This window comes from Serinus canaria, chromosome 9, assembly GCF_022539315.1.
Source record: "Serinus canaria isolate serCan28SL12 chromosome 9, serCan2020, whole genome shotgun sequence".
NCBI lineage: Eukaryota > Metazoa > Chordata > Aves > Passeriformes > Fringillidae > Serinus > Serinus canaria.
Window position 1 is genome coordinate 7,025,835 of NC_066323.1, and position 26,384 is coordinate 7,052,218.

The 26,384-nt window shown below is 41.4% G+C and overlaps 2 protein-coding genes and 1 long non-coding RNA gene across 5 annotated transcripts in view; 2 read left to right on the top strand and 1 right to left on the bottom strand.

The window, feature by feature from the left end:
• FXR1 (FMR1 autosomal homolog 1) overlaps positions 1-17,459 on the top strand; it is a 33,582-nt gene extending 16,123 nt beyond the window's left edge. For 2 of the 3 annotated variants that reach the window (XM_018912811.3, XM_050977862.1), the window contains exons 5-17: positions 1,649-1,797; positions 2,238-2,331; positions 3,160-3,276; positions 3,377-3,547; positions 6,727-6,805; positions 7,955-8,064; positions 8,661-8,747; positions 9,461-9,668; positions 11,272-11,475; positions 12,127-12,327; positions 13,075-13,155; positions 15,488-15,579; positions 16,434-17,459. In XM_018912811.3, coding sequence (XP_018768356.2) covers positions 1,649-1,797; positions 2,238-2,331; positions 3,160-3,276; positions 3,377-3,547; positions 6,727-6,805; positions 7,955-8,064; positions 8,661-8,747; positions 9,461-9,668; positions 11,272-11,475; positions 12,127-12,327; positions 13,075-13,155; positions 15,488-15,579; positions 16,434-16,604 — 1,764 coding nt within the window. In that variant the 3' untranslated portion in view covers positions 16,605-17,459. The remainder of the gene's footprint in view (positions 1-1,648; positions 1,798-2,237; positions 2,332-3,159; positions 3,277-3,376; positions 3,548-6,726; positions 6,806-7,954; positions 8,065-8,660; positions 8,748-9,460; positions 9,669-11,271; positions 11,476-12,126; positions 12,328-13,074; positions 13,156-15,487; positions 15,580-16,433) is intronic. The other variant, XM_009089056.4, reaches the window with a different exon arrangement.
• A 1,235-nt stretch (positions 17,460-18,694) lies between these two features.
• On the bottom strand, positions 18,695-22,614 carry DNAJC19 (DnaJ heat shock protein family (Hsp40) member C19). Its single transcript, XM_030227375.2, has 6 exons — positions 22,510-22,614; positions 22,115-22,166; positions 21,761-21,834; positions 21,355-21,434; positions 20,654-20,724; positions 18,695-19,402 (listed from the first exon to the last, which is right to left on the bottom strand). Exons 1-6 carry the CDS (start codon positions 22,510-22,512, stop codon positions 19,332-19,334), a joined length of 351 nt encoding a protein of 116 aa, XP_030083235.1. The 5' UTR covers positions 22,513-22,614; the 3' UTR covers positions 18,695-19,331.
• A 2,766-nt stretch (positions 22,615-25,380) lies between these two features.
• LOC103815318 (uncharacterized) overlaps positions 25,381-26,384 on the top strand; it is a 247,591-nt gene continuing 246,587 nt past the window's right edge. The window contains exon 1 of the long non-coding RNA XR_007778251.1: positions 25,381-25,451. This is a non-coding gene — a long non-coding RNA (uncharacterized LOC103815318). The remainder of the gene's footprint in view (positions 25,452-26,384) is intronic.

Sequence of the window (26,384 nt, forward strand, 5' to 3'; positions counted from 1 at the left end):
ACTTGCAGATTGAGAGACTTGAGTGTATAGAGGTGTGGCAGTGTTTGACCCAGTCTCATTAAAGCTTTATTTTTTGAAATGACAGCAAGAGAATTGAACTTGGAAAGAGTTCTGTGTTTTGATGCTTCTGCTGATTCTGATCAGATTCCTAAAACCAAAGGAAACAGTATTGAGAAAAAAAAAATTGTCCAATTTCTAGTATTGTTGAAAAACTGTCAACAAATATCAGCTTTTGTTGAGCTCTGTAAGGGCAAGGTGGTAGTAAAGACCTACCAGAGGAAGATTCTGTGTGTTGACCCATGTGAATAAACAGCTTATTAAGAAATCAAGATAAAAGGAGACAAACTGATTTAAATGATAGTTTGTCATTTGTAGCTAATAGGCTTTTCTTAAATGTCACAAATTAAAAATATTTATATTAGTTAGCTTGCTGTGCTGCTTATTTTCAGAAAAAGTCATGGAAGTAAAATTTTTTGCCAATTTTAATTTCCTAGTTTTTAAAAGAAAAAAAGTTTTTCACTCTCAGTGTACAGTGCAGGATTGTCAAATCAGTTATTTTAGGGAATTGTACCTGGAAAGAACCACACAGTTTATGTTGGCTTCTTTGTACAGTCTTTAACACAGTTCTATATTTAGATTTTTTTTCTGTAGAGGTAATATTAAATTCACAAACAGCCCATGTGTCCAAGAATTTGTTGTGTGATTGTTCTGATATCCAGAGTTGTCTTTAACTAGAGAAGTTAAGTTTTTAGAGCATGTAGTGGTAGATCTCCTAAATTTAGTTGTAATTTAGCGTTTATTGTTTGTTGTTATTACTTGAGGTAATAACGATACATTGATACATTTCAAAGCAGCTTTGTATAAACTTTAAACTTGTAATTAGAAAAAAGTGTGTCATTACAAGAGTGATTTCCTTTTTCTGGCCATTAAGCAAATTGTATTGAGACAAACAGATTGCAGCTTGGAGGGAGGAAGAGGTAAATGTAATGCTGCACCCCTAAACTGCACCTAGGTGGAAGGGAGGAGAGGAGAAGGCTGTATCCCTAGCACAGAGCCAGGCTGCAGGGATGCTGTGCACACAAGCTTCTTTAAACTTGTATCTGTTGGGTGGAAGCGTAGGAGTAGATTATTAGTAACTTAAATCTTCCTAGTTCTCTTGCCCTTCTAAATTTGGCAGTGTGTGTCAGAAAGCTGGAGTTTCTGTATTTATTTTGATCTTGCATGGTTCCCAGGTAGTTTGCCAATTGAATCAGTGGATTCACCTTGTTTGTTTTGGTGTTGCAGAGTAGATATTTCTGTGAAGAATGTTCTCTATTTGATACATTTTAGAATTAGAGCTCCAGCAAACGTTTTGGGTTTTGGAACTTGAACGGAACTAATGAAAATATTTGAAAGAGGTGGGCATGAGAAAAATCAATCCAAGATGCTGTTGTGGGGGACTGAGACTATGCTGATAACAATGCCCTGACTTCAGTGGGGGAACACAGGGATGCTGAAATATACCCAGGCTTAATTGTGCAGAAATGTCTCATTGTTTTAGGGTTTTGTATATATACTCATATTTTGTGCTTCCTTGCTGGTCCTGGTAATGTTACTATGTTTTTGTTGTTCCTTACTGAAGTTCTTATTTTTAAAAAAACTCTCCCAGTTTTATGTCATTGAATACGCTGCTTGTGATGCCACTTACAATGAAATTGTCACTTACGAGCGACTGCGACCTGTGAATCAGAACAAAACTGTCAAAAAGAACACCTTCTTCAAGTGCACAGTGGATGTTCCTGAAGACCTGAGAGATGCGTGAGTAGCTCTGATAATTCAAGAAGGCCTTTACTTTATGGAAAAGGGAGAAGAGCCCATCTGGCTTCTGTTTTAGATGCTGATGGACAGGTCCATGAAGAGCCTTAAGGGTGGTTAGGGCTGCACGAGCTCATTTGGAAACTGCTGACTGGGACCCCTGCTGAGCTGTCAGGGTGGGGACAGAAGGCAAGTTCTCAGGTGGGGGCTTAGTGCCTGTACAGGTGACTCACTTCACAGTGGGCCTGTTACTGAGGCTTTCCGGATAACCCTGGTGTCATAGAATCCACAGGGAAACTGGAACCATGTTGAGGAGAATGGAAACGTTCCTGTTTCTGAACAATCTTTGCCATAAACTACTGAATGTTCTTGGGTCTGATCATCTTATTACGTGTTCAGTTTTGCTGCAGCTTGTTGAAATAACAATCATTTTGTCTCCTTAGGTGTGCTAATGAAAATGCACATAAAGATTTCAAGAAAGCTGTTGGAGCATGTCGAATTTTTTATCATGCTGAAACTGCTCAACTAATAATACTGGTAAGTAATTGCTTCTGTCTAAATGTTCTATGAATTCCCAGTATATTATTTACAGGAAATACGTAGCCAGCTGTGTGTGTATATGGCAAATGGTTTAACATGTCAAGCTATGTAAATTGTGAGAGGTTTAATATAAGTCGATGCATTTAATCTTTGGGGGTAAGGCCTCCAATGCATACAACCTAAATTTAGGAACAGCTTTGAGTCTCATTGTTTGTATGACTTTTGTCATTCTCAGCTGAGTTCTGTTTCACTGATTTTAGCAGGTGGCTCAGAGGTCAGTCATCTCCTTCCACTCTGGAGCAATAGCTTTCCCCTCATGCTGTATTACACTGTACAGTTTGACCCACAGCTGCAGTTCCCTGTGGAGAACTGCACCAGCTCAGTGTAGCCATTAAGGAATTGCTCATTTAGATGCCTCTGTGTGGTTTTCTTACTATGTAGGGTTTTACCAGCTTTAGTTTTTCTTCTTAACTCCATTTACTCGGTATTATCCACTTGAACCTCACTCTGCAGGGTTGTGTTGTCCTTGGTTATTTCCTTAGCTCTCTTATTCACAAACACAATGACAAGTATGTATGTGGTAGAAAGATTTATTTGGGCAACATCAAGGGGAAAGGGTTGCTGTGTAATTCAGCAGCAATGTCTTTAATATAAAAGAAGTTGTGAGTGAGAACCAATAGTTGTTGCTGGTGATGAATTTCTCATGCTTTGTTTTGAGGAAGAATAATGTTCATGGTTATGACTTAGTTTCAGTAGGTTCGTGATTTAATCTTTGAATGTATATTTGCTTACAAAGCCAAAGCTTAGGTTCCCTCTCTCCTGTAGTCTGCCAGTGAAGCAACAGTGAAGAGAGTGAACATCCTCAGTGACATGCACCTGCGCAGCATTCGCACCAAGCTCATGCTGATGTCGAGAAATGAGGAAGCTACAAAACACTTGGAGGTAAAGCCACAGCTTGTGGCTCTTGTTGCTTGAAACTGAGCTCAGAGCAGTGCATTACAGTGAGTGCACGTGGATGAGTCTGCCTCTGTTTTCTCTTCAGTGCACAAAGCAGCTTGCTGCAGCATTTCATGAGGAGTTTGTAGTCAGAGAAGATTTAATGGGACTTGCTATAGGAACGCATGGCAGTAACATACAACAAGCCAGGAAGGTTCCAGGAGTTACAACCATCGAGCTTGAGGAGGATACCGGTACTTTCAGAATCTATGGAGAGGTAAGGGGGAATTTCATTATGAATCCTTGGAGCATTTCACTCTGTGTCTGCTTTTAGAGTGGCGAGAGCTGTACCCAGAATTAAGAACAGAAAACACCTCCTGAGTTTTTGTGTGAATGTTGTTGTGTGTGTTGACATTGTAGCAGCTTCTACTGCATTTATTTGAATTACAAGCCTTCATTGCAGTGGTGACCTCCATAAGGTGTGTTCTGTCCTAATCACTCAATTTTGCTGTATATCCTGGGACAACCTGAGAGAGGTATCATTTCCTGCTATTTTACTTGATCATGGGTCTTTTGGGGTTTCTTTTCTCCCTCAGAACCTTATTGGTTCTCCACCTCCTCCTCCCCCCATCTCCCCCAGCTTCATGTGTGTTTTACTGTGTGGTGTCTGCTTCTACCTATCCAGGTCTGTTAAAGCCTCTATCTATTGCTTCTAACTGTTACATTTTGGCAATTTAATGCTGGCTTTGGCAGAATAATGATTTGCTCCAGGTTGATTCCATTTGTTACTCTTCTGAATCTCACAACTGCCTTGAAATATAGTTGGTCCTTGGGCCAAAACAAGGATCCATTCAAGAAGCAGAAGGCTAGCGACAAAAATGCCACTGTCACCAGGGCTCTGTCAGAAAATATGTTGAGGGGTTTTATCACTTGTCCCTAACTCTACAGGTGTGACTGAGTTTTTGATGTTAACAGTTCTGAAAATCTGTAGTTGTCTCCTGTTTCAGGAATCTGAGGTCTTGAATTCTGCTCCATCTATGTCAGGAGTAGCACCTGGTTGTGATCAAAGGTTCAGATGAAGTTGATCCTGTGGAGAGGAGGTCAAACTTCTGTACTTTGCATTATCTCTGAAATTGTCCTTTTTTTGGAAACCTTAAATGCTTCCAGGGTATCAGGTTGGCAGCAGATCCTTCTTTCATCTACTACTGCCAGAAAATTGTATCTCAGTTCCTGAGGAAGAATGGCACAAGTTTAAATGCAGTGGAATGTCCAGTGTATTCCAGTTTTGATCTCCTGCATGTGAATGATGTGATGCTGGAACTTGTGGAAAGGTTATGACTGTCACCAGCCTCTTACAGAGGGTCACAGCAATGATTATAAATACCAGATGCCCCCTAAATAAAAATGCCTTTAGGTACATCCAGCCTTGTCCTTCGTAGAAGTGATAAGTGCTTCTAAAAATGCCAGGCAGCTTAACTATTCCACTTGATAAGGTTTTCAGCATCTGGCTACTCTTGCCTATTCTTTTTGCCTCTCTTCAGCTGCAGTGGGCAACCAGCCAGGCCCTAATGGCTGAATGCACAGGCAGACAATTTCAGGCTGAGATGTGTGGGTGTAGTGAACCAGTGTTGTTGACATAGCAGTCATGGTCTGAAGGTTTCCCGTAGCTGATATTTTGCATACAAATAAAAGGTCACTGCTCAGGGCCAGGCTCTCTGAGGGAAGAAACGTGATGATAACTTTTAAAGACTATTGGAAACCTCTGTAGATAAAAGGAATCTAAACTGTATGGCATGCTGTTTATGCACTTATCCCTGTCTGGTCAAGGCCATTTTGATTTCAAGACCTTTTTCCTGCTAGCCTGAACTTCTGATTGTGATACCTGTACAGATCACAGGCCTGTGAACTTGTTTGGACAGTGTAGCTTGGACTGCTTATGGAAATTTCTGCTTCTCAGAGTGGGAGAGCTGTGTCAGAAATAAAAATGTTCCTCTTAGACCTTCATTGCTGTCAAAATGGAATTGCAGTCAATTCTTGTGCAGTTCTTAACACTGGTTGGTGTAATGCTGAATTTAGAAAAATATCCTGCATTTAATTCTATTACACTCATTGGTAGCATGGAGATGTCTTGATTGTTTGAGCTGCTGTGTGAAGTAATGAGAACATCAGTGGTCGTGTAGGCTGTAAATCAGGGTTAACAAAGGTAGTTGCTAGTGACTGGGATCCTGTGAGGTCTTTAATCCATGTTCTACTACAAGGAGCTGGGAATACCTTGTCTGAGTTGGCTTTATGTGCTCACTCATGTTGGGGTGTGAGTGAGTTACACAGGTTGTACTCATGTAAAAGTCCTGAGTGCCCGCGACAAGTGTAGAGAGACTTAGGGGGGCCTGGAGAGCTGCAGCTCTGGCAGCTGTGTATTTTCCTTGTCCTGACTCTGCTTCTGTAAATGCATTCATGGTTCCTTTGTCTTTTTTGGGGAAAGAATTCATAAACATACCTGAGGCAAGAACTCTTTGCAGAATTCATTGAGGATGAAGAATTGGCCATTGTGTGTTAAGTTTGTATCATTTGAGCAGTTGCCCTGCAAATACAGCATAACCTCTGCTCCTCACAGTGGCTTCCTGTTCATCTCTTTCTTGTGCTTGATCAATGCTTTCATTATCTTGAAATCCAATTTGGCCATGTTACTTTTGCCATCATTTTGACCTCTGCCAGAAGTCAAGGTTTATGCATCTTCTTCTAGGATTTGCCTGATTTGATTAAAAGGTGCAGGAGCTGGTGGTACTCTCATTTCACGTGTTGCCTAAAAATGACAGATGAAAGGGCTGAGGCATTAGTGTAAAATGGAAATTGTGCTCTTAAGCTGTTGTTACTGACTAGGTGCTGATATTCTTTCCTTCATTCTACACTTCTGCTGTTGCTAATTTGAAGCCTTGTTTCTTGGTTCAGCATCTCAGTTAACTCTCAACTGAATGATTTTCGTCATTTAATAATAAAGCTGCAAGAGAGCATTTACAGGAGTTCTCCCCAGTAACCAGAGCTGCTGTCCTATCTTGGAAAGCATTGTAGATGAACTGTGGCCAGAAACCAGCATTCTGGAAAGAGAGTGCCCTGGTTGTAAAATCACTTTTGGTGTTTGCTTAAAGCCCCATCCAACCTGGCCTTTGAACTCTTCCAAGGATGGGGGATCCATTTGATACCTCAAAACATCTTGAAATAACATAAAAAAAAAAGTTTTATTCATTACTGATGCTTTGCTTTTCTACTGAATTTTGTCTCTGGGCATTTCACTCAATTATTCCTTTATTATTTAGCTCAAAACTAGATTAATTATGTCTCCGTTCTTTTCTTTTTGCAAATGAGTTTACTTGGAAGACTGGCAACTGTTGCTACAAGGTTTTGTTCTTAACATTCTGTATTCACAAATAAATTCCATTTTTTTAAATTTATTTCCAGACTGCTGATGCAGTAAAAAAGGCCAGAAGTTACTTGGAATTTGTGGAGGATTTTATTCAAGTTCCCAGAAATCTTGTTGGTATGTAATACTGCTAAAACTTGAGAAGTTGGGAAAAGGGAGCCTAATCGTAACTTTGCAGAGAGGATTTAGGTGCCAGTACAATATTTGATTTCTCCATTTAAGTAGAAAGTTATTAATCTTTTAAAACTATATGTATCTGAATTATTATGAAATTGGATGTATTGTTGCTGCACAATACTTTGTCAGGATTTTAGCACTTAAACTGACTTGATTACAGACTTGTACCACCTAATTTAATGATGATATTTGAAGTTCAGATTCTGTTGAAAAAACATGCTCTACTAAATTGGCTTCTTAAAAGTGCTGAAGCTAAATTCCAAAGTTTAATCTGGGAATGCTCAGCTGAGTTGCAAGAATGACATGAGGCAGTTCTCTGTACTGCTTCCTCCTGGGTTGAGGTTTGTCACAGGTGGTGGCTGGATGCTGGTGAGCTCCTGTATCAGTCAGCAGTGCTCATAGGTCTCGGCCTCAGTCTCAAAATTGATGTTTTTCCATGTTGCAGCTTTATGAAGGTGTAGCATAGTCTGGTAGGTTCTGTACTGAAAATCACCGGAAGGTGTGAGGTTAATTGTGTTCCACTTGAAGACACAAACATCTTCCCCTAGTCTGGTCTTCACAGGGAACTTTTTTCCTCTTCCCTCATTCTCCTTCCTTTATCCTCCTTTTTACTTAAATCTGGCAGCTCCCTGCTCCCCATGCCCAGCTTGTGGGCAGTGTGGGCATGGAGGCAGTGTTAGGAGGTGTTGTTCCTGATTGAACAGCTTGGATTATCCAGAGGAGAAGTTAAAACCCAGACTTTAACCTGCTGTGGTTTATGGCTTGGAGCCTGCATATTATAAATAATGTCATTTAAATAATTCATGTGCAAACTCCCATAACTTAGACTTTCAAGGTTTTAGAACTTGACCAGAAACTCTTGTGCCATTTTACTCTTGGTTTGGTTCTATTGGAAGCCTGTGTGCAGTGGTGACCTTCATCACTGCTTGTCATTCTGCATGAGAGAGAGAGTTTAATTTTGAAAGTTTTTACCCATTTTTTCTGACACAGTGTGGGGTATTCTTTGGGGATTTGATGTATAAAATACCAATAAACATGTTAAAATACTTTGACCATGGGTGCAAAATTAACTGTTCTTGCCCTCTGAAGGAAAAGTTATTGGAAAAAATGGAAAAGTGATTCAGGAGATCGTAGACAAGTCTGGAGTCGTCAGGGTGAGAATTGAAGGAGACAATGAAAATAAGCTGCCCCGTGAAGATGTAAGTACTTCACTCTTTCCTGCTGTGACTAGGTTTATTTTCAAAACCTGTGGATATAGAGAGCATTAGTTCTAAACTGGCATCTTGCAGTAGATTGTATATTAAGTTTTTCAAGGAAGGTTTTTGCTGCTGAAGTAAGAGGTTGTGGGTTTTTTTGGTCTTTCTCCTGCATGTACTTGGGCTATATAACTAATTTGAGATTGTTAGTGTTAAAAGTGTCCAGATACTTTGAATAGATAAGAACAAAAGGGAAAAGCTTGTAAAGGTGCTTGGTCTTATAAAGTTGGTTTAACGAACCACCTTCTTGGTAAACTGTGGATATTTCTATACACCTGTTGTGCTAACCCCACAAGCGTGTGTTGCATGAATATGAACATGGGATGTGAAGTTACCTCAGCTCCAGAACAGGTTATTGGGAAGGCTGGACAGTCTGAAGCCATTGCTGTCACCCCAACCTGAGCTATTCCTAGATGTCTTTGCAACTGAAGGCTCAGTTGCTGCCTTTGTTTAGCTCACTTTGGTAATTTAAAACAGAAAGCATTATTTCAGTTATAATGTTCTCCCTGATAAAAACCTTTGATACTTTGTTCCTATAGGGAATGGTACCGTTTGTATTTGTTGGTACTAAAGAAAGCATTGGGAATGTCCAAGTTCTGTTGGAATATCACATCGCATATCTAAAGGTGAGTGAGTGTGTTTTGGGAGAGAGAATCTGTAGAGAAAACTTGGGTTGAAGTATTTTTGAGCAACTTCAGTGGGATTTGCAGTTGTTGAATTGTTCCTCTGTATATCAGGATTTAAAGCTTGGTGCCTTGAGCCCACCCCTTGCCCATGGGTATCATGGGCCTATAAATACCTTGTCATGGTTACTTAGTGTTGTTGGAGTAGAAAGAATCAGACTGTAAAGAATGAGGGTTTAAGGGACATTTGGGAACTAACTCAGAATTTTTTGTCTTGTGTTTGAGTTCTGCTGTTGTCAGGTTAGTGCTCTGTTGGGGAAGGATAGAATTTCTAATAGAACACAGTAATACAGTGTGGTGTTAGAAATTATCTGTTTAGGTTGGGTTGCTTTGTGATATTAACAGAGATTGAGTTTGCATTGTGTTCCCTCATCAGTTTGCCCTTTTTTTTTTTTTCCTATATTTTACTGAAAAATTTGCTCAACTGTAATTAAGGAAGGTAGTAGTAGTCTTAAAGCCAAGTTTTCTGCATAGTGGTGAAAGTTTTTAGATCTCCTCCAAAACTCATCTTGAATTTCATTAATTGTAGTCACCTCCCAGGTGGTGTTAATTCTCCCACAGGAATGATTATTTTCAATATGACTGTGTGGGGATGATGTTTTGTGAGGGACATTTGTCAGCAGTCTTTTCCATGGTTTTTCTTTCGTTGTACATAGGAGGTAGAACAACTAAGACTGGAAAGGCTCCAGATCGATGAACAGCTGCGGCAGATTGGGATGGGCTTCAGGCCCTCCTCTACTCGAGTTCCTGAGAAGGAGAAGGGTTACACCACTGATGAGAGCACCCTCTCCTCTGTGCAAGGCTCCAGGTCCTACAGCGGGCGGGGCCGGGGCCGCAGGGGCCCCAATTACACCTCTGGTTACGGTGAGTGCCCTTGGGTGACGTCTCAGGATACCTCGGAACCCAAAGCTGTCTCTGGATTTCTTTGTGTTCAGTGTACTTGAGTGAAGATAGGGTTGGAAAGTCAGAATTGCTGGTTTATTTTGTTCATAGCTCAAAACAGCTCGTTAGATTTGCAGTATTGAAGTTAAGTTTAAAACTGAAGAAATGAACAAACTGTGAGCGCTGGAAACATCTTCTGTGCTAGTTACTTAGTAAGGGACATCACAAAAGCTGGGAAGAGAGCTAGAGATGCTTTTCAGGAGACACAAATTTTTAAAAATCTGAAATAAGCATTATCTGTTTTGATTGAGAAGGACAAAAATTGCTTGTCTGTGATCATGGCCATCTTAGCAGCATATTTCTGAAAAGTGAACCAAAATGATATAAAATGGAGACAGCACAAAATCCTGTAGGGTTTTTAATTTGATCAGGAACTAAATGGATTTCTTTAAAGGCGAGGTATTCTGATGCATTTCTCAATTAAAAAGCATTGTTCAGTTCCTGACAGGTGTACACATCCCTAGCTTGTCCCAATGGAGACACTGCATTTCTATATAGACATGCTTCACAAAGAACAACAATGTTATTTATTCAATACAGTAAATTACTCTGGATATCTGTATGTAGCTCATTTCTGTTAAAAAAACCACATGTTTTGAGTTGTACAGTCTGTCCCTGGCTATAGTTTCCTGGATCATGCCAGGTGCTAGTTGTGTTGATTCTGATGATGATGTTTATAACTTCATTTTTTATTATTTCCCAGTGAGCTGACTGAACTGTAAGGAGACTTGTTCCCTTTGCTTATATATACACAGTGTGATTTGGAAAACTTAAAGTATTTTTCTTCCTCCCAAAATGGCAAGAATCACATTAAAGCCATATGGGTCTAAAACTTTATTCCAGACTGGGTAGTAGGGGGATTTCCTGGATACCTAAAATGAAGAGTAGGTGTTGGGTTTTCAGGTAGTAAAAATCTGGGTGGGTTTGGGTACTCAGAGATGGCCGAGTGTTACAGATGCTGTTTGATATAAACACTGAAATTGTTCAAGCAGCATTACAGCATCCAGAAGGAGTTGCTTAGCAACAGCCATCGGCTATAAGGTGGCAAAGTTGTCCTTGGGAATTTCAGAGAAGTTGCCTAGAAACTGCACCAAATGCCTGCAGTGTGTAGACAAAGAGAGGAAACACTGCTAAATCCTTGGTTTATCTGTGTACAGAAATTACTGATTTAGTGATCTTTCAGCCATTATTTCCCATGTTAGTACAAACAAACTTAAAATGAGAATCTCACTTAAGTAACTTCTGATCTATATTTTATGTGTTCATATATTTTTATATATGAGTGTATATATAAATACTAAAATATATCTGTGATTGTATACCTGTGTGTGTATTAGTATTTTGATATATATATATATGTATGTATGTATGTATGTATTTATGCATTATATTGTTTGTTAAAATAACATATATATACATATATAACCAGCCATGCTGGCTTGGAATAGTTCTGTGAGGATATGAAACCAGAATATAATCCCCAAATTGATATTAATTTCCTATTTTCTTTTCCTTCTCATACAAGGTACAAACTCTGAGCTCTCTAATCCCTCTGAAACAGAATCTGAGAGAAAAGATGAACTTAGTGACTGGTCCTTGGCAGGAGAAGATGACAGGGAGAGCAGGCACCAACGTGACAACAGGCGACGTCCTGGGGGACGAGGACGTAGCATGTCTGGAGGTCGTGGGCGCGGGGGACCTCGTGGTGGAAAGTCATCCATTAGCTCTGGTACTGTGTTCCAAATGGGTTTTGGGATTTTCTTCCATAACGTCTTGCTCTTTTAAAATACTCCGTTCTTACATTATGATCTTAATACCTTGGGATTTCCATGCAGTTGTGTGGTAACTGTATCAGACATCATACAGAATGGTTTAGGTTTTTGTTTATTTTCAGTTCACAGTGATCTTAATTTCCTTCCTTTACTGCCCACACATAATGTGTTATTAGCAAAGTTGGTAAATCTTTGGCATGTTGCCTATGGCTGCCTTTTGAGGTAAGCTCACGTTTAGATACAGAATGAAAGAAGAAATCATTGATTAGGAGTTAGGTTTTATCAAAATCTGTGCTAATGTAACACTGTAAGTGTCAGAAAGTGTAACCAACCACAAAGTGCAAGGTATTTTATATACTTAGCAGTTTTGGGTAAAAGGTCTCTAAATGTCACCTTAGAAATCTTTGTGGATAAATAGTGCAAGTGCAGATTGGGCTGATGTGGTGCCCCAAATTGTTATATTGGGTTAGAGTCAGAGGATCCAGTTTGAGATCAAATACTTCAGCTCTGTGTTACACCTTGCCTTAAGGTTGCTTTGTAGTTTGAAACTTGCAGACATATGGTTACACATCTCTACAGTATCTTAGGTGGACACTCTGTTTGTTTAGTGCTTAAAGACCCAGACAGCAACCCCTACAGCCTGCTGGATAACACAGAGTCAGACCAGACTGTGGACACGGACGCCAGCGAGTCCCACCACAGCAGCAACCGCCGCAGGAGGTCACGCCGGCGAAGGACTGATGAAGATGCTGTTCTTATGGATGGGATGACAGAGTCTGATACAGCTTCTGTTAATGAGAATGGTTTAGGTATGTAAATGGTTGGATGGTAGTCCCAGAGCAAGCTAAGAAATAAATGTGTTGTCCCTGTAAGTGTAGTGAAGCCCTTGTTTGTTTTTGTAAGTGACAAATTGTTGTTCTGTTCAAGGTTGCTGTCTGATTAAAGAAAGACTCCCTCCGTGGCAGTGCCATGGAATCTTCTGTTTATTGAGCTCCACTAGCCTTTTCATGTGCCTTTTTTTGTAAAAATTGTCTGATGGAGACACCAAAGACTTTACTTGTTGTTTCCCATTGCACTGCTGCTTTGATAGAAACAGTACTGTCAGATCCACATTCTGTTTTGTCCTTGGTAACCTCAGTCTTGGTGTGGGAAAGCTCCTTAAGTAGCTGTTAATTTGTCTCTAGCCAGCTTCTACTTAAGAACTTTCCTTCAGTAAATTTTCTAAATACTCACTGGGATGAGAATACAATTGTTGCTTAATGTAGAAAAAAAAAAAATCTGGGTTGTGTTGCTAAAATTTGACGTATGGTTACTTAATAAATGAAATCTGAGGTCATTAAGCCCGTGCCTAAATGTTTTAATGAACCAAGAACAAAAAGTAAAATCTAGCTTTTGTGTTACTGTGTATGCTTTCAGTATAAAATTTTCTTTTAGCTTTTCTGTCTTACTTAGTCTGTCTTTAACAGAAGCCATTTTAATTGCCCCATGCTGAAACTGCTGAAGAATTTATTTATTTTATGATCAGAAATAGTTCATTATAAACTTTGCAATTGCAGATGATAGTGACAAAAAACCCCAGCGACGCAATCGTAGCCGCAGGCGTCGCTTCAGGGGTCAGGCAGAAGATAGACAGCCAGGTAATTCGAGTGGAGCTGTGGGTAATCTCAGGTCAAAAGCATGAGAGAATGTTGTGTCTGCTGTTTTACATAGAGCTGCATAATATCAAAAGGTTACTCAATAACTAATAAGACTACTAGATAAAGATGAAAGACATTTCTTCTACTAGGAAAACTTCTAAAATCTGTCTAATGAAACTAATTGATGTCTAACTTTTGCTTGGACATACGAGTTACGCTTCTGATCCAGTTCTCACTGAAGTCAATGGCCAAAGGGCTGTTGAGTTCTGTGGTCCAGGATCACGACAAACATGAAGGTTCATGGTCTGCACTCACTGCATCTGTGCGCTTGCACTGACTGGGACACAACCTTTTCAGCACTGGCTGAGCAGCAGTGTTGGAGGGGCAGGATGTGGGTCCTGGCAGAGCTCAGTGAGGGAACTCAGGTGGGGTTTGCCAGCCCCACACCTGCATCACACTGCTGCTCTCAGTCCTTGGCTCTTGGGAATAGTTTTAAGTCATCTGCAAATTGAGGGTGGGAAGGAGGAGGAATTTAAGTGAAATTGCATGTTTCCAATTTTTTGTTGTTGTGGCTTGTTGCATTTCTTTTGTGTGTACTAACACTTGAAATGTTAAAGGTGAACTGGCTAATTATCAATACAATGCCCTGTTTAGAAAATGCTTGTACATACACGGCGCAGGGTAGTAACAGAAGGTCTTCTAGATTGACAGGTTCAAAATTTCACCCATATTTGTCTTCCTTGTATCTGTGGTGCTCATGCAACATTTGATTAAGAAGAAAAAAGTTGTTCTATTGTGCTAAAACTTGAGGGAAGGAAAAAAATCAAACACCCCACCCTCCTAAAAAACCTCAAACCCACACATTTCTTCTCAACATTCCAATTTTCGTAGCAGTGATTTGTAAAGGGGCAGAAAAAGTGAAAAGGATTTCAGCTTTTACTTCCAATAAACTTATCTCAGCCAGCAATGTAAAGGAATGTTAGTCATTTCTAGAAAACCATGGGAATTGTTTTAAATCTTAAGTATTCTAAGAATATAACAAAATTTACAATTATCTTTGGTAAAATACTGTAATAATTTAAAGTCTTCATAAATACCTAGTAAGTGTGAGTGAAATTAATACAGAAGGAACTCTTCCCTTCTTCCCCAATGCCAACTACTGTATTTCAGTCACTTAGCTGTATCATTTAATTTACATTGCTGAATGTTATGCTGCCTTATTCACAGAGGAGTATTAGGAATGCACTGTGTGCATGAAACATGCTTCCTGTTTACTAATATTAGAGGTGTTGGGTTCAAAACCTCATTTTAAAGAAAAAGTACTTGTGCAGTACCTTTGGCCTTCACAGTTCATGAGGGACCCAGTTGTAAGAAGTCCAGTTACTGTAACAGAAAATTCATCTGTTGTAGTTCCCAGTCTGATTTGGATTTCATGCGCAGTCATTCCTAAATCCAGAAAAATAGCTCACCTAAATACCTGATACACTAATTACAAATAACTGTGCAGTTCAATAGGTAATGCTTGCCAACCCTAACGTGCTGTAGCTTGTCAGAGATAAAAGTGTATATTTAAAGTTTCAGTACTCTGTATTCTAAGGGTACAACTGAGCCTTGGTGTGGTTACAGGAGGGCAGGATCAGACAAAACCAGGCTACAGAACATGTGTTGAGGTGGTGAGGAGAGGTCAGAGAAGTCCTGGCTGTCCCCAGTGAGTGCAGCTGTACTAGCACAGACACAGCTATGCTGCCCCTGGGCTCAGCTGGCTCTGGCAGCACTGCCTGTGTCCACACACCCCACAGCAGCCACACCTGAGCCAGGGCACAGTGCTAGTGCCACTGTTAGTACCTCAAGAAGGGCAAGTTCCCTCTTCAGTCACTTTGTGATGTACCAAAGATTTGCTGCCACATCATCCTAAGTGATTCCAGGCTCTGACCCACCCCAGTTCTGGGCACTGTTTAAGTGTCTTCATTTTAGTGAAATTCTTCACTAATCAGCTAATAAAACCCCAGTGACACACACACAGTCTGTAGTTCAAAGAGCTGCAGCCAAATCTCTTCAAACTTAGTACAGAAACTCCAATAAATTCTGCAATTGGACCAAAATTGGTTTTATTAAGTCCACCTTCAGATCATTGTTACCACTGATTTGAGTGAAAATCGTTTTTAACAACAGAAACAAATTGATCCTTGCTGTATGGTTGATAACCTGTAAGTGTGAAGGCCTTTTGTGAGATGTCTCCCAGTTAGAGCATAACTTGTGCAGAAAAGACATGAAGGTTCATGCTGAATTGACTGCTGATGTGAGCATCACTGTGATTTTTTTCCTTGAACAGTAACAGTAGCTGATTATATATCACGAGCTGAATCTCAAAGTAGACAGAGAAACCCTCCAAAGGAGACAGTAGCCAAAACCAAGAAAGAAACGGTAAGATTTTTTTAATGTGCATTTCCTTTTTTCTCCTCCCTTGCAGCAGAACAGTAAAGGCATGAAGGCTTCAGTTAGCTCACCCTTGTGCATTTGATTTCAAGAACAAATTATTAAAAGCAAAAAGGGCCCAGAGTAAACATAAATTACAATGATTTGTTGTCTGTTGTTGCAGATTTTAGGGACAAAATTAAGTCTGTACACATTTTTAAAATATTATATTTAGTTAATATTGCGTTATGTAATAAAATGTGAAAATTGCCCATGGTAAGTCTTGAGAGCTATTCCTGAAAACACTTAAGGGATAGAGGCTACTATGTGGCATTCTAGGTGACTTGTATAAAATATTTTAGAATGAATTAATTTTACAAAGATTGTATGGCTTTGATCCTTTTTCCTTAAAGGATCAGAGTGGCATTAGATTATCCTGAAAAATAATCAGAACTTAATAAAGCAGAATTTCTTTACTTCTGAAGTGCCAATGTATTGCCACAAGTTATGTAAGAAAGATCCATTAGCAAAATGTCATCTTGCTATAGACTTCAAAAGGGGTGTAAAGCTCAGTTTTTCAGTAAACTCTTTCATGGGCTTAAACAAATAGAAGTAAATAAGCATTCTGGGTGTGCTGATGTGCAGTGCTGGGGTTATGTTGGCGTGTTTTCCTCAAAGTGGCAGGTAGAGAAATATACCATGAACCACAAGGTAAGTGATCAGATGCTTTAAGTGACAGGATACAGGCACAGACAGACAAGAGATGTTCCCTCTTGCAAAGCTGCTGTGTGAGCCAGAGGGAAACTGAGATTACACTCTGTATTGTTATGTTTTTAATACTCCCCTCTTCTTGTTTTTGCAAGGCAAAAGATGCGATTGACGAGAACAGCCCTTCTGAAAAGGCAGTGAATGGTCCTGCCACCACCTCTGGGGATGAGCCTTCTAAACTACAGCACAGCCCTGATGAAAAGAAAGTCACTGTTCAGGAGGATGGAAATAATCAGGAAGAAGCAGTGCTGAATGGTGTTTCATAAACTGAAGTTCCTAGTTTACAGTTCTTTTACATTACATTTAAAATAGTGCTTGTATAAGCTTGCCAAAGATAGAATATGGATCGCCAGTCTTGACACCGCACTTTCAGTTCCTCCATTTTGGAATACAGAAAGGGGAGGGATCCTGGAGAAATCATATGTTAAACATACTTTGACACCTACTGTGTTATAAATATATCATCAGATGTGCCTTGAGATAGTATATGTAACATTTAAATAAACAAAATTGCTGGCTATAGGAAATGTTATTTTGTTTTCAAAATACGGCAAAGATGTGAGGGGGATCCCTAACATAATACTCTTTATGAAAGCATTAGCTGCTTTTGTTACATTTTTAATAATATGCAACCACTTCTTCACCTGAGGAATACTAGAAAGAAATGCAGTCTAAAATATTTTGCACTGAAATGTAATTTCTCCATTAGTTTAGTCTGGAAACTGGTCTGTTTTAATACATGTTTTTTAAATGCTGTATGTAGAGGAAAAATCTGCAGACCACTGGAATGCATTTGTTAAATTCTCATAATCTGCAGGGATACTGGGTGACATTGGCAGTGACTGTTCTACATTGAGGCTTTGTTTGGTTTATTTATTAAACTGTACAGTATTTAAAAATCAAACATAGCTTTAGTTAACACTAAGCTGAATTAGTCATGTCCATTAAGACATAACCTGAACTACTGAAAAGATCAATTTCCAGAAAGTTTATTCTGTATAAACTACATATGTTAGTCCTTAGTAGAGTATTTTTATTTTTGTTTTTGGTTGTTTGATGTGCAATATGTTTTTTTTGTATGCTGGTAGTAAAAGAAAATAAACTTTGATCTTCCATCTGTTGACTGTTTCTATCAGAAATTTAAATTACTATTGACTTTAAGGTTTTCAAGCTGTTAACTAACAATGGAAACCTACTTGTGAGGCAGCTTGAACCTTGAACTCTTTTTCATAAGAGTTTCTAACATGCTGCTCTTCCTTTTGTTAAGGCAGTGGTGTCAAACACCAGTTAAATCTAAAACCAGACTCCTTACCTTGGAGAATTGCAAAACCTGACTAACATATATAGGCATTAATGCAGATGTACTGTGTGATCAGTTAAAGCATGGCACACTCCCACATCTTTCAAGTACATGAGCCACAGCAAGGAAGCACAAAACAGGTGTGGAAAAGCATTAGGGTAGCAAGGAGATGTAAGAAGTCAGAGCAAAGGGCAGTGTTGAAGTTGTACTGACTGAATGAAAAAAACTGTCTTACCTGATTTTGTCAGAAGGACAAAACCAAGAGTTCTTAACCAGCTGCTGTGCCTGACAGAGCTACAGCCAAGCTGTCCCAAGCAGCGACCTGTGTGGCCACTTTATCATAGGACTTCAGGGTTGGACACTCAGCAACAACATTCCCTCTGGGACAACACACCCAGTTAAAAGCTCTAACTGAAGTGTGCGCAAGTATCTCAGCTGATGGGGCAGGCACAGGAGTGGAGAAAATTACAAAAACAGTCAGGTAATAAAGTCAGTAGTGTTTGGCTGGGAAATACTTCAGAACATTCTGCATCTGGCTTGGCCTGTGCTGACTCCAGAGATCCAGGTGTCCTTCACCCTGCTTTAAATTCTGTAGCAGCAAAATTACTTCCTTTCTGGGGAGGTTGTAATGTTAAGGATTACTATGGTAATCCTTCCTGAACAGCCCAGAACTCATCCACAGCAATGCTGTGGCACAGCAGACAGCACTCAGAGGATGAGATGCTACCAGCAGCACTCCCAAGTCCGGGTTCTGGCAGTGGAAGCTTTCAGCCCCACGGTGTTTATGCCCAGGTGGGCATTAACTCCCAGAGGTGTGGTGCAATGCTTTGCTGTAGTGGCAGAAACACTGGGAAGACTCTTGGGAGTATGACAGAGCTCCCTGGCCCCAGCTGCGATCCTCACAAGCTGCTGGGTGTGAAAAGCTCCACAGAGCACAAATCCAGCTCAGGTATCAGCAACTGATGTAAAGAGTTTCTGTTTCCTAATCACCACAAATGCAAACCTCAGTGTGAGCTCTGGCTTTGTAGTGTACAATAATGTATAAAACTACAGGACTTCTATTACAAATATGGAATTTATTAAATGCTATTAAAACCAATCAAAACTAAAAGTTACTAAAAAAATCTGGGGTGTTCCAGATCCATCAGTAACACTTAACCAACCTTGTTTTTCACAAGGCAAGGACAAGGGAGTACATTGTTTCCTGTACTTTATTTCTCCAGGCAGAGACAACCACACATCTCTCCCAGTTCCTCCTGTCCAATAAATCCTCTTGGTTTTTCCACCCGCTTCCCAAACAGGTTCAGTGTGCTAATTTTAGCAGATGGAAGAGCAGAAGCAGCATGAACTTTAAGCAGGGCCAGTTCAACAGAAATTAGGTGACAGCACATGAGTTTACCTGTGCCTGGTAACACACACTGGCCTTACCAAGTTACTGCTCTCAAGCACTGACAGTATTTGAGTGGCAGATTTTGCTGTTTAATAAAGAACAGCTGTGAAAAAAATCTTTAAGCTTCACTCCCTCACGTATTTCCAATAAAAAGTGACCAAGTAGGGAGTACCTCCCTGGATTTGCATTTCCAGCTTCATTTATATCAAGTCAAAAACTGACATTAGAACTTTTCTTAAGCCATTTATCAAAAATAATCATTTGCAGGGACAAACCCTCTGAATGAGTGATTTTCTTTCTCATTCATTTTTTAGCTTGGTCTTCTAGTAGATCCTTAGCTTCATTGATTTTGGCTGCTACATATGGAGATCCACCTAGAAGAAAAAGAACCTCAGATTAAAAAACCGCAACATTTTTCTCCTGTGTTGATGATAATGCCACAGGATACAGGAAGAAAAAGTGTGGTCTTTCTGCCAGTTGTAGAACAAACTGGATATGACTGAAGGCACCTGAGTTCACTCAGAGTCACTGCAGGAGCTCGGTGTCAGACCACTCACTCCTGTTAGGTTGCTTTAATTTTCCTAGAGTGTTTTTCCCCCTCCAGTTTTATCAGTCATACACGAATTGGTCACCACTGACTTAGCACAGCCGTGGGTACAGAGACATGGAACTAACAGGTCTGCAGATAACCCTGCCCAACTAAAGTGCTGTACCAAGGGACCAGATCAGTTTTCAAACAAGGCAAAAAACTGCTCAGAGAAACTGAGACAGAATCCACAGTGAAATACTGTAAAGCCATGAGGGACAATGACTGTGTTGGTAGCACGTATACCATGAATTGCACCATAATGTTTTACTTGAAGATTAATGTGTTTAGGTCATATACAACACCAAATGCTATTTTTAGCTCCTGCATATGTTCAGTAAGGTTAATTTCTGAGGTAACTTTCAGCTGATAGTACCTATGAAAGCCATATCCCCATGGATTATTCTGGTCCATAGAAGTAAGGAATTCAACAGTCACTTTAAAGGAAGCCATTTTACCTTTTAAGCAATGATTAAAAAGTTAAATGTCAAACACCAACACATGATTCTGACTCACTGAACAGAATTTAGAATAGGTATTAATGCCCTGAGTTACTAACTTTAAGCATAACTAGATTCTGAGCCTCAGAGTACCACTAACAGGAATATTTCATAATTTAATGTCTCCAGCAGCTGTGGAAGGCTCAGTATTTTCCATTTATGGGGAACACCAAGACATTCACATGGACTCAAATTTCAAGTGGTATATAAAACACACAAGGGTACTCAGGGTTTTCATCTGAACTTAAGGCAATTTTAAGTCTCATTTTAACAAACAATATTCTACTGTGGTATTCACAGAAGATAGAGCAGCTAACAGATTGACCTGCTGAACCTGTCTGCTTGCTTTTAAAACATCCACACACAAAAATATGCTCTAGACCACGTGGATGAAGGCACCCTAAGATTTGTTTTCACTCAGTTTTCTGCGGGTTTTTTAGAAGTTGAGGTTGTTATGTATCATTGACTTCCTCCCTACACAACTATTCATCTGTGTTAGAAACATGTATTAACTCATCAAAGTGGCCTAATTTCCTTACCTTTATCTGGATGATTCAGAAGCATGATCCGTCTATGAGCCTCTCTAATTTTATTTCTGTTGGCTGTAGGGCTTTGAAAGAGAGAGAAAACTGACTTAAGGGATCCTCATGAAATTCCCCAGATCATCAAAAGGTGTTTGAGAACACGTGAGCACTCTGTCTCACCGTAAGTTCTCTAACTAACATGTATGTTTATTTTTTCCTACTGCTGATATGCAGTGTGTAAATCCTGGAGAGGCTTTCTAGGGCTTTTCCAAAGCACTGTTTGCTGACAAACACATGCTACAGCAGGCTAATGGGGTGGGGGTCATCCACACAGTTAAAAAGAAACAGAACTAGGTTGTAACTTTTTTTTTTTTTTCTTTTACTTTTTAAAGGCTGTAAGACAAAAAAAAATTGCTAGATTTATTAAGGTAAAAAAAACCTCCAGAAGCCCAAAAAAATTCACAGTTGAAAGTTGCCACCATAGTCAGATCTACAACATTCCAGAAGTAATGAATGCATTCCAGATCCAAGAATTTGGGTTTGCAGCACCTTCACACTGCATCCACCTGGAACCAGTGCTGACAGGAACCACAAGGGAACATCAGAATTGTGTTCCTCACACCAAGTGAACCCCAAGGCTCCCTGAAATGGCTTGTTTGGACTACAAGTGGCTTTGGAATGCTGTTCACCTTTCACTTCTGATCAATTTCCTTTACCTCACTCCTAGTATTAAAGCTGCTTCTCGTTTAGTCATTTTGGGTTCAAATCCACCTCTGTAATAACCACCACCAAAGGCCTGAAAGAGAAAACATTAGTTTAAAACACACTAATTTCTAAGTATCAGTTAAAACAACTCATTATTGCTTTAGTAGCTGCTGAGCTTTTAGTCTGTAAAAATGGCAAAACTTCACTTGTAATAGGAAATTCAGTTGAAGTAGAGCATCATTATTTAAATAATTACTTCACCTTGCCCAAACAAGTTCTCTATTAGCCAGTCACCACCAGAATTGCTGCAATTAATTGTTGTTACTGACAAAACACAGGAGAAAACACAGCAACGCTATACAGAAACAATAGTCTGTAGTTATTTCACTAAGTAAAGTTTTATTTAAAAAAACTTACAGGTTTTGGTAGGTTGTGAAGCGCTTGTTTTACCTGTGGCTCCATTTGCTTCAAAGCTTTTACTGCATAGCGACCTTAAAGAGACCAGCGTTGACGAAGGTTAAATATAGCTCCATGAACAAACATTTAGCAGTTCAGTGAAGCTGGCAACTTGTGGATTAGAGTGTGTAATAAACATTTTTGGGACATGAAATAGTAAGAACTTTGATCTTTTGTTTCATTATAGCCATCAATACAGTCTCTCCCAAAAGAGCAGCTATTAAACTACCTCGAGATCAGCCCCGAGGCCCGGCTCAGTATCCCGGGCTGTGCGGGTACAGCTGGGTGCTCAGTGCCCTCCCGTCCCCCACACACCTGCGAATCCGGCTGCCGCTATGGCCAGGCCGACCGCCACCATCGTGCTGGCCTGCATGGGAACGAACACACACAGCGTTTGTTTACCGGAGGGCAGCGCCAGGAGCCCCCGGCAGCGCCGACACGCCGCCACCAGCCCGACACGGCACGGCGGGCGGGACACGGCCAGCCGGGGGCACGGAGCCCTCGGGGACACGGCGAGGGCAGCGGCGCGGGGACCCCCGAGCTGCGGGGGACGGGGGAACCCCGGCCCGGCGGCGCCGCGTTCACTGCGGGGTGCGGAGCCGAGAGCGGAGCCAGCACCCTCTGCGGGGCCCTCGCTCCGCGGCCAAGGTCGAGCCGAGCCCGCGGGCCCTCGGGAGCCGCCGGGCCGGGCACGGGCACCCCTCACTCACCATGTTCGCCCCGAGCGCGGCCCGGCCCGCACCGACCACCCGCCGCAAACTACGGCCGCTGCCGTAAAGCGAGGGGCGGGAACAGCCCCGGGAATGGGCGGGGCCTGAGGGAACGGGGCGAGGATACGGCCTGAGGGGCGGGGACAGAGCCTGAGGGGCGGGGACAGGTACGGAGGATGGGGACAGGCCTGAGGGGCGGGGACACAGCCTGAGGGGCGGGGACAGAGCCTGAGGGGCGGGGACAGGTACGGAGGATGGGGACAGGCCTGAGGGGCGGGGACACGGCCTGAGGGGCGGGGACAGGCCTGAGGGGCGGGGACAGGGACAGAGGGACGGGGACAAGCCCTGAGGGGCGGGGACAGGGGCAGAGGGGCGGGGACAGGGTGGCCACTGGGGCTGCTCGGAGCTCAGAGTCACGGCGTTGTAAAAGTGATAGTACAGACCTTACTGTTAATGAAATCAAGCGATTTCGACCCTAATCCAGAGGCCTCTCTCACGCCAGATTCTCTTTTTCGCTTTTTCTTGAACCAAATAGTTTTTCAGTCCCTCCTGAGGTGAATGTGTCCAGTTCTGGGCTCCTCGGTACAAGAAAGACAAGGTGCTGCTGGAGGCTCCAGCGGAGGCACAAAGGTGGTTTGGGGTCTGGAGCATCTCTTGTGAGGAGAGACTGCAGGACTGGGCCTGGTTAGTCTGGAGAAGACTGACAGAGCATCTCATCAATTCATATAAATGTCTCCAAAAGGATGGTGCCAGGCTCTTTACGGTGTTTCCCAGCAACAGGGCGAGGAGCAATGGCCATAAGCTAAAACACAAGGAGTTTCACCTCAGCACGAGGAAAAGCTGGCACACAGTGCTGGTGGCAGAGCGCTGGCACACACTGCGGGTGGCAGAGCGCTGGCACAGGCTGCCCTGGAGGTCATGGCTCTCCCCCTCACCTGGACGCGTTCCCGTACCACCTGCTCCAGGTGACCGTGCCTTGGTAGGGGGATGGGGCTGGATCATCTCCAGAGGTGCCCTCCAACCTTGACAGTTCTGTGATTCTCCCATTTCCCCCGTTTTTTACGGTGGGGATGTGCTCCCGTGTGTGACCGCCCCATGTCCCCGTTCCTCCCCGCTGCGCTGCCCGGCCCGGCCGGCACGGCTCCGCACGGGCGGGCACGGGCTGCGAGTGCTGAGGATTGCTGCGGAACGAGCGGCGATTGCAGGCATGGCACTCGTGTTTGAACGTTATTAATAACATAGTGTGGTCTGTTAATAGCACGGCGTCACACGCAGCACAGCAGTCGAGTGTCCGTGTGTCTGTCCGTGGCTCTGGTTTGAAGGCGCAAACTGAGAACTGAGTAACTCAGCAGGGAGACCATGCCAACCTCTAGCCCTGAAATCCTCTGAGCTCAAGGCTGAGAGTCCTGCTGTCTGCCTGACCCTTAGTGAAAGCTTTTCTGCCATCCCCTGTGTTTGTAGAACTTGTCACTGACCTCGGGGACTCCCAGAGGACCCAGTGGCCATAGCCAGCTGCCTTTTGGCTGCTTAAGGTCTAGGATTCACAAGCCCTCACATAAGCAGTTTGGTGTCACAGCTGACCATTGACTAAGAAACTTGTAATCTTGCTGGCTCTTGCACTGGAAGGCAGAATTTTCCTTCCTTGGTGTTTATTTTTCTGTGAGTAATGAGTTCGCTTTGAACGTGTCCTAATTTTACTTTGTGCTTGAATTGTTTTTCTCACTAAAACTTCAAGTGCCTGATTTTATATCTCCTAAAGTAATGTTTGCAGGTGCCTCCTGCCTCTTTCCTTCCCTGTCATTCTAGTAACACTACAAGGAAATAACCTGCTTTAAAAGGGATGGAAGAAAGGTTTTGGTCAAGGTACTTGTACTGTTGTACAAGTGTTTTCTGAGATGGAAGTAAAAGGAAACTTTTATATTTGAAAACTTAATTGAATCCATTCATGGCAGAGCTCTAGGCCCCCTGACAGCCTGTAAGACATATTCAAATATGGAAAGGGGAGCCAGCAATCAGAAAACAACTAGATGATTTACTGGGAAAAAAAGTTCCTTCAGTAAAAATAAAGGTCTAATATATAGAAGATTATTTGGTTTTAAGATGGTTTCTTCTTTGTCCCTTTTCTAACAAAAAAGGCCATTCAAAAAACCCAAAACCACCAGAATGAAAAAAGAGGGTAATGACTTTACTAGGGTATGACTAAGATTTCATTTTTTATATCATCTGAACAAATAAGGTTTTTTCATGAGGTTTAATTCTCCATCTTGAAAGAACCTGCTAGATCCAAATCTTTGTGACCTTCAGGAAAAAAAATTATCTGAAAGGGAATTTTATTTTATTTCCTTTCTCTCTCTCCCCAGTCCCTGTTTAGAGGAACTGGTAGCTCTACTGGTAAAAGGGCTTTTGCAAATTTATACTTAGATGTTCTTTCTGTAGTGAAATTTCTCATTTTTAGAGGGAAAAGATAAACGTAATGCAATGTGCAAACTGGGCTGGGAATGGGGTTGATAATGTACTTTATTCTTCTCCTGTAAAAGCCCTTTATAGAAAATCCAGAAAGGGAGATCTCGGGATCTGAATCAAGCCTCTGCTTGCTTAAGAGATTTCATCTTTATTAAGGAGAAAGGAAAATTAGTGGGAAGAGCTGGCAAGAGTGGAGGTGGGATGGAGGAATTTGCATTATTGGTACATGTAATATACCATGGACAAGACTGAGCCTAGGGGTGGAATAATTTGAGTTTTATTATTAGCTGAAACAATATAAGGTATCAAGATGAAATGCCATAATTCCTCTAAAGCATGCTGTATATATTTTTACACTTAGACAACTCAAGCTTTGTTTCTTTCTTGTTGTACCTCCCTCTCAGAGCTAAAGGAGAGCTAGATGTGTCCCAGCTTGGACATCATGGAGAGTGAAATCAAAGTTCTGTTTGCTTTGCCTGGTGAGTTCATTTTACAGCCCTTTATTCCTCTGCATCTTCTATTGCTCAGCCCTGTGGTGGGGTAGGGAAGGTCATTCCCAGGGAAAATTAATAAGTTCTAATGGGCTCAAGTGAAACAGGTGCACTACAGTTCTTATCCATCCTGAAGAATGTCTGTATTTGAAATCAGGAGGGAGGCAGAATTATTCAGTGTTTGAGAAATACACTCTCAGTTGGAGTATACAGCCTTTTATTTTACCTGTGTTCCTAAACTGTTCCCTTTCTATTAGCCAGAGAAACCCTGAAGCTTTTGCAGTTTCTTCTGTCGAGTGTTTTACTGTACTGCTTTCTTCAGGTTTCCACTCTGGGGTTAGAATGCCTCATGATAGAAGATTGGTATTGGAATCTTTATCTTGTAGGATGATCCAAAGCTGCTGGTGCATGATATATAAAGAAACTTTACTGTTTAACAGACTCTTTCTGCAAAAATCTGGCTGTACTTCCTCTTAGCTGTGTCTTCCACAGACTGAACAGAAGGTGAAATAGATAGCTGTGTTCTCAGAAGGTTTGTGGTGTAGTTGTCAAATGCCTTCGAGGCTGTTAAACATTTGTTTAAGTCAAAATCCCAGTTCTGTGTTGGCAAATGCACAACTGGCCAAAGCTTACACTGCTTGTTCCTGTATGTGCAGTGACTGGACTACCACGTTAAAGGCTTGCAGAACTTCTACTTGGGGCACCAATTTTTAACACATTTTAAAAAATTTTTTAAAGATACTTATAATATAGAATATCTTGGGGATTTTTTTTTCCCTGTGAAATTTCTTCCTGTTTTTTCCCCCTACTCCACCTTTGGCTATGTCAGTCTGACATTTATAATTTTCATATCTCTTTTGTTTTTCTTTTCATCCACCCCTTTTCAAATTCTGCTCTCTTTTTGTGTGCCCAGCATCTATA

Bases quoted from the DNA above. Each gene is read 5' to 3' on its own strand.
- DNAJC19 (XM_030227375.2), bottom strand. The intron at 21,835-22,114 runs GTGTGTGGGGGA...GGTCTCTTTAAG, and splicing joins AGCGGCAGCCGGATTCGCAG to GTCGCTATGCAGTAAAAGCT. The intron at 20,725-21,354 runs GTAAAGGAAATT...TCTCTTTCAAAG, and splicing joins GCTTTAATACTAGGAGTGAG to CCCTACAGCCAACAGAAATA.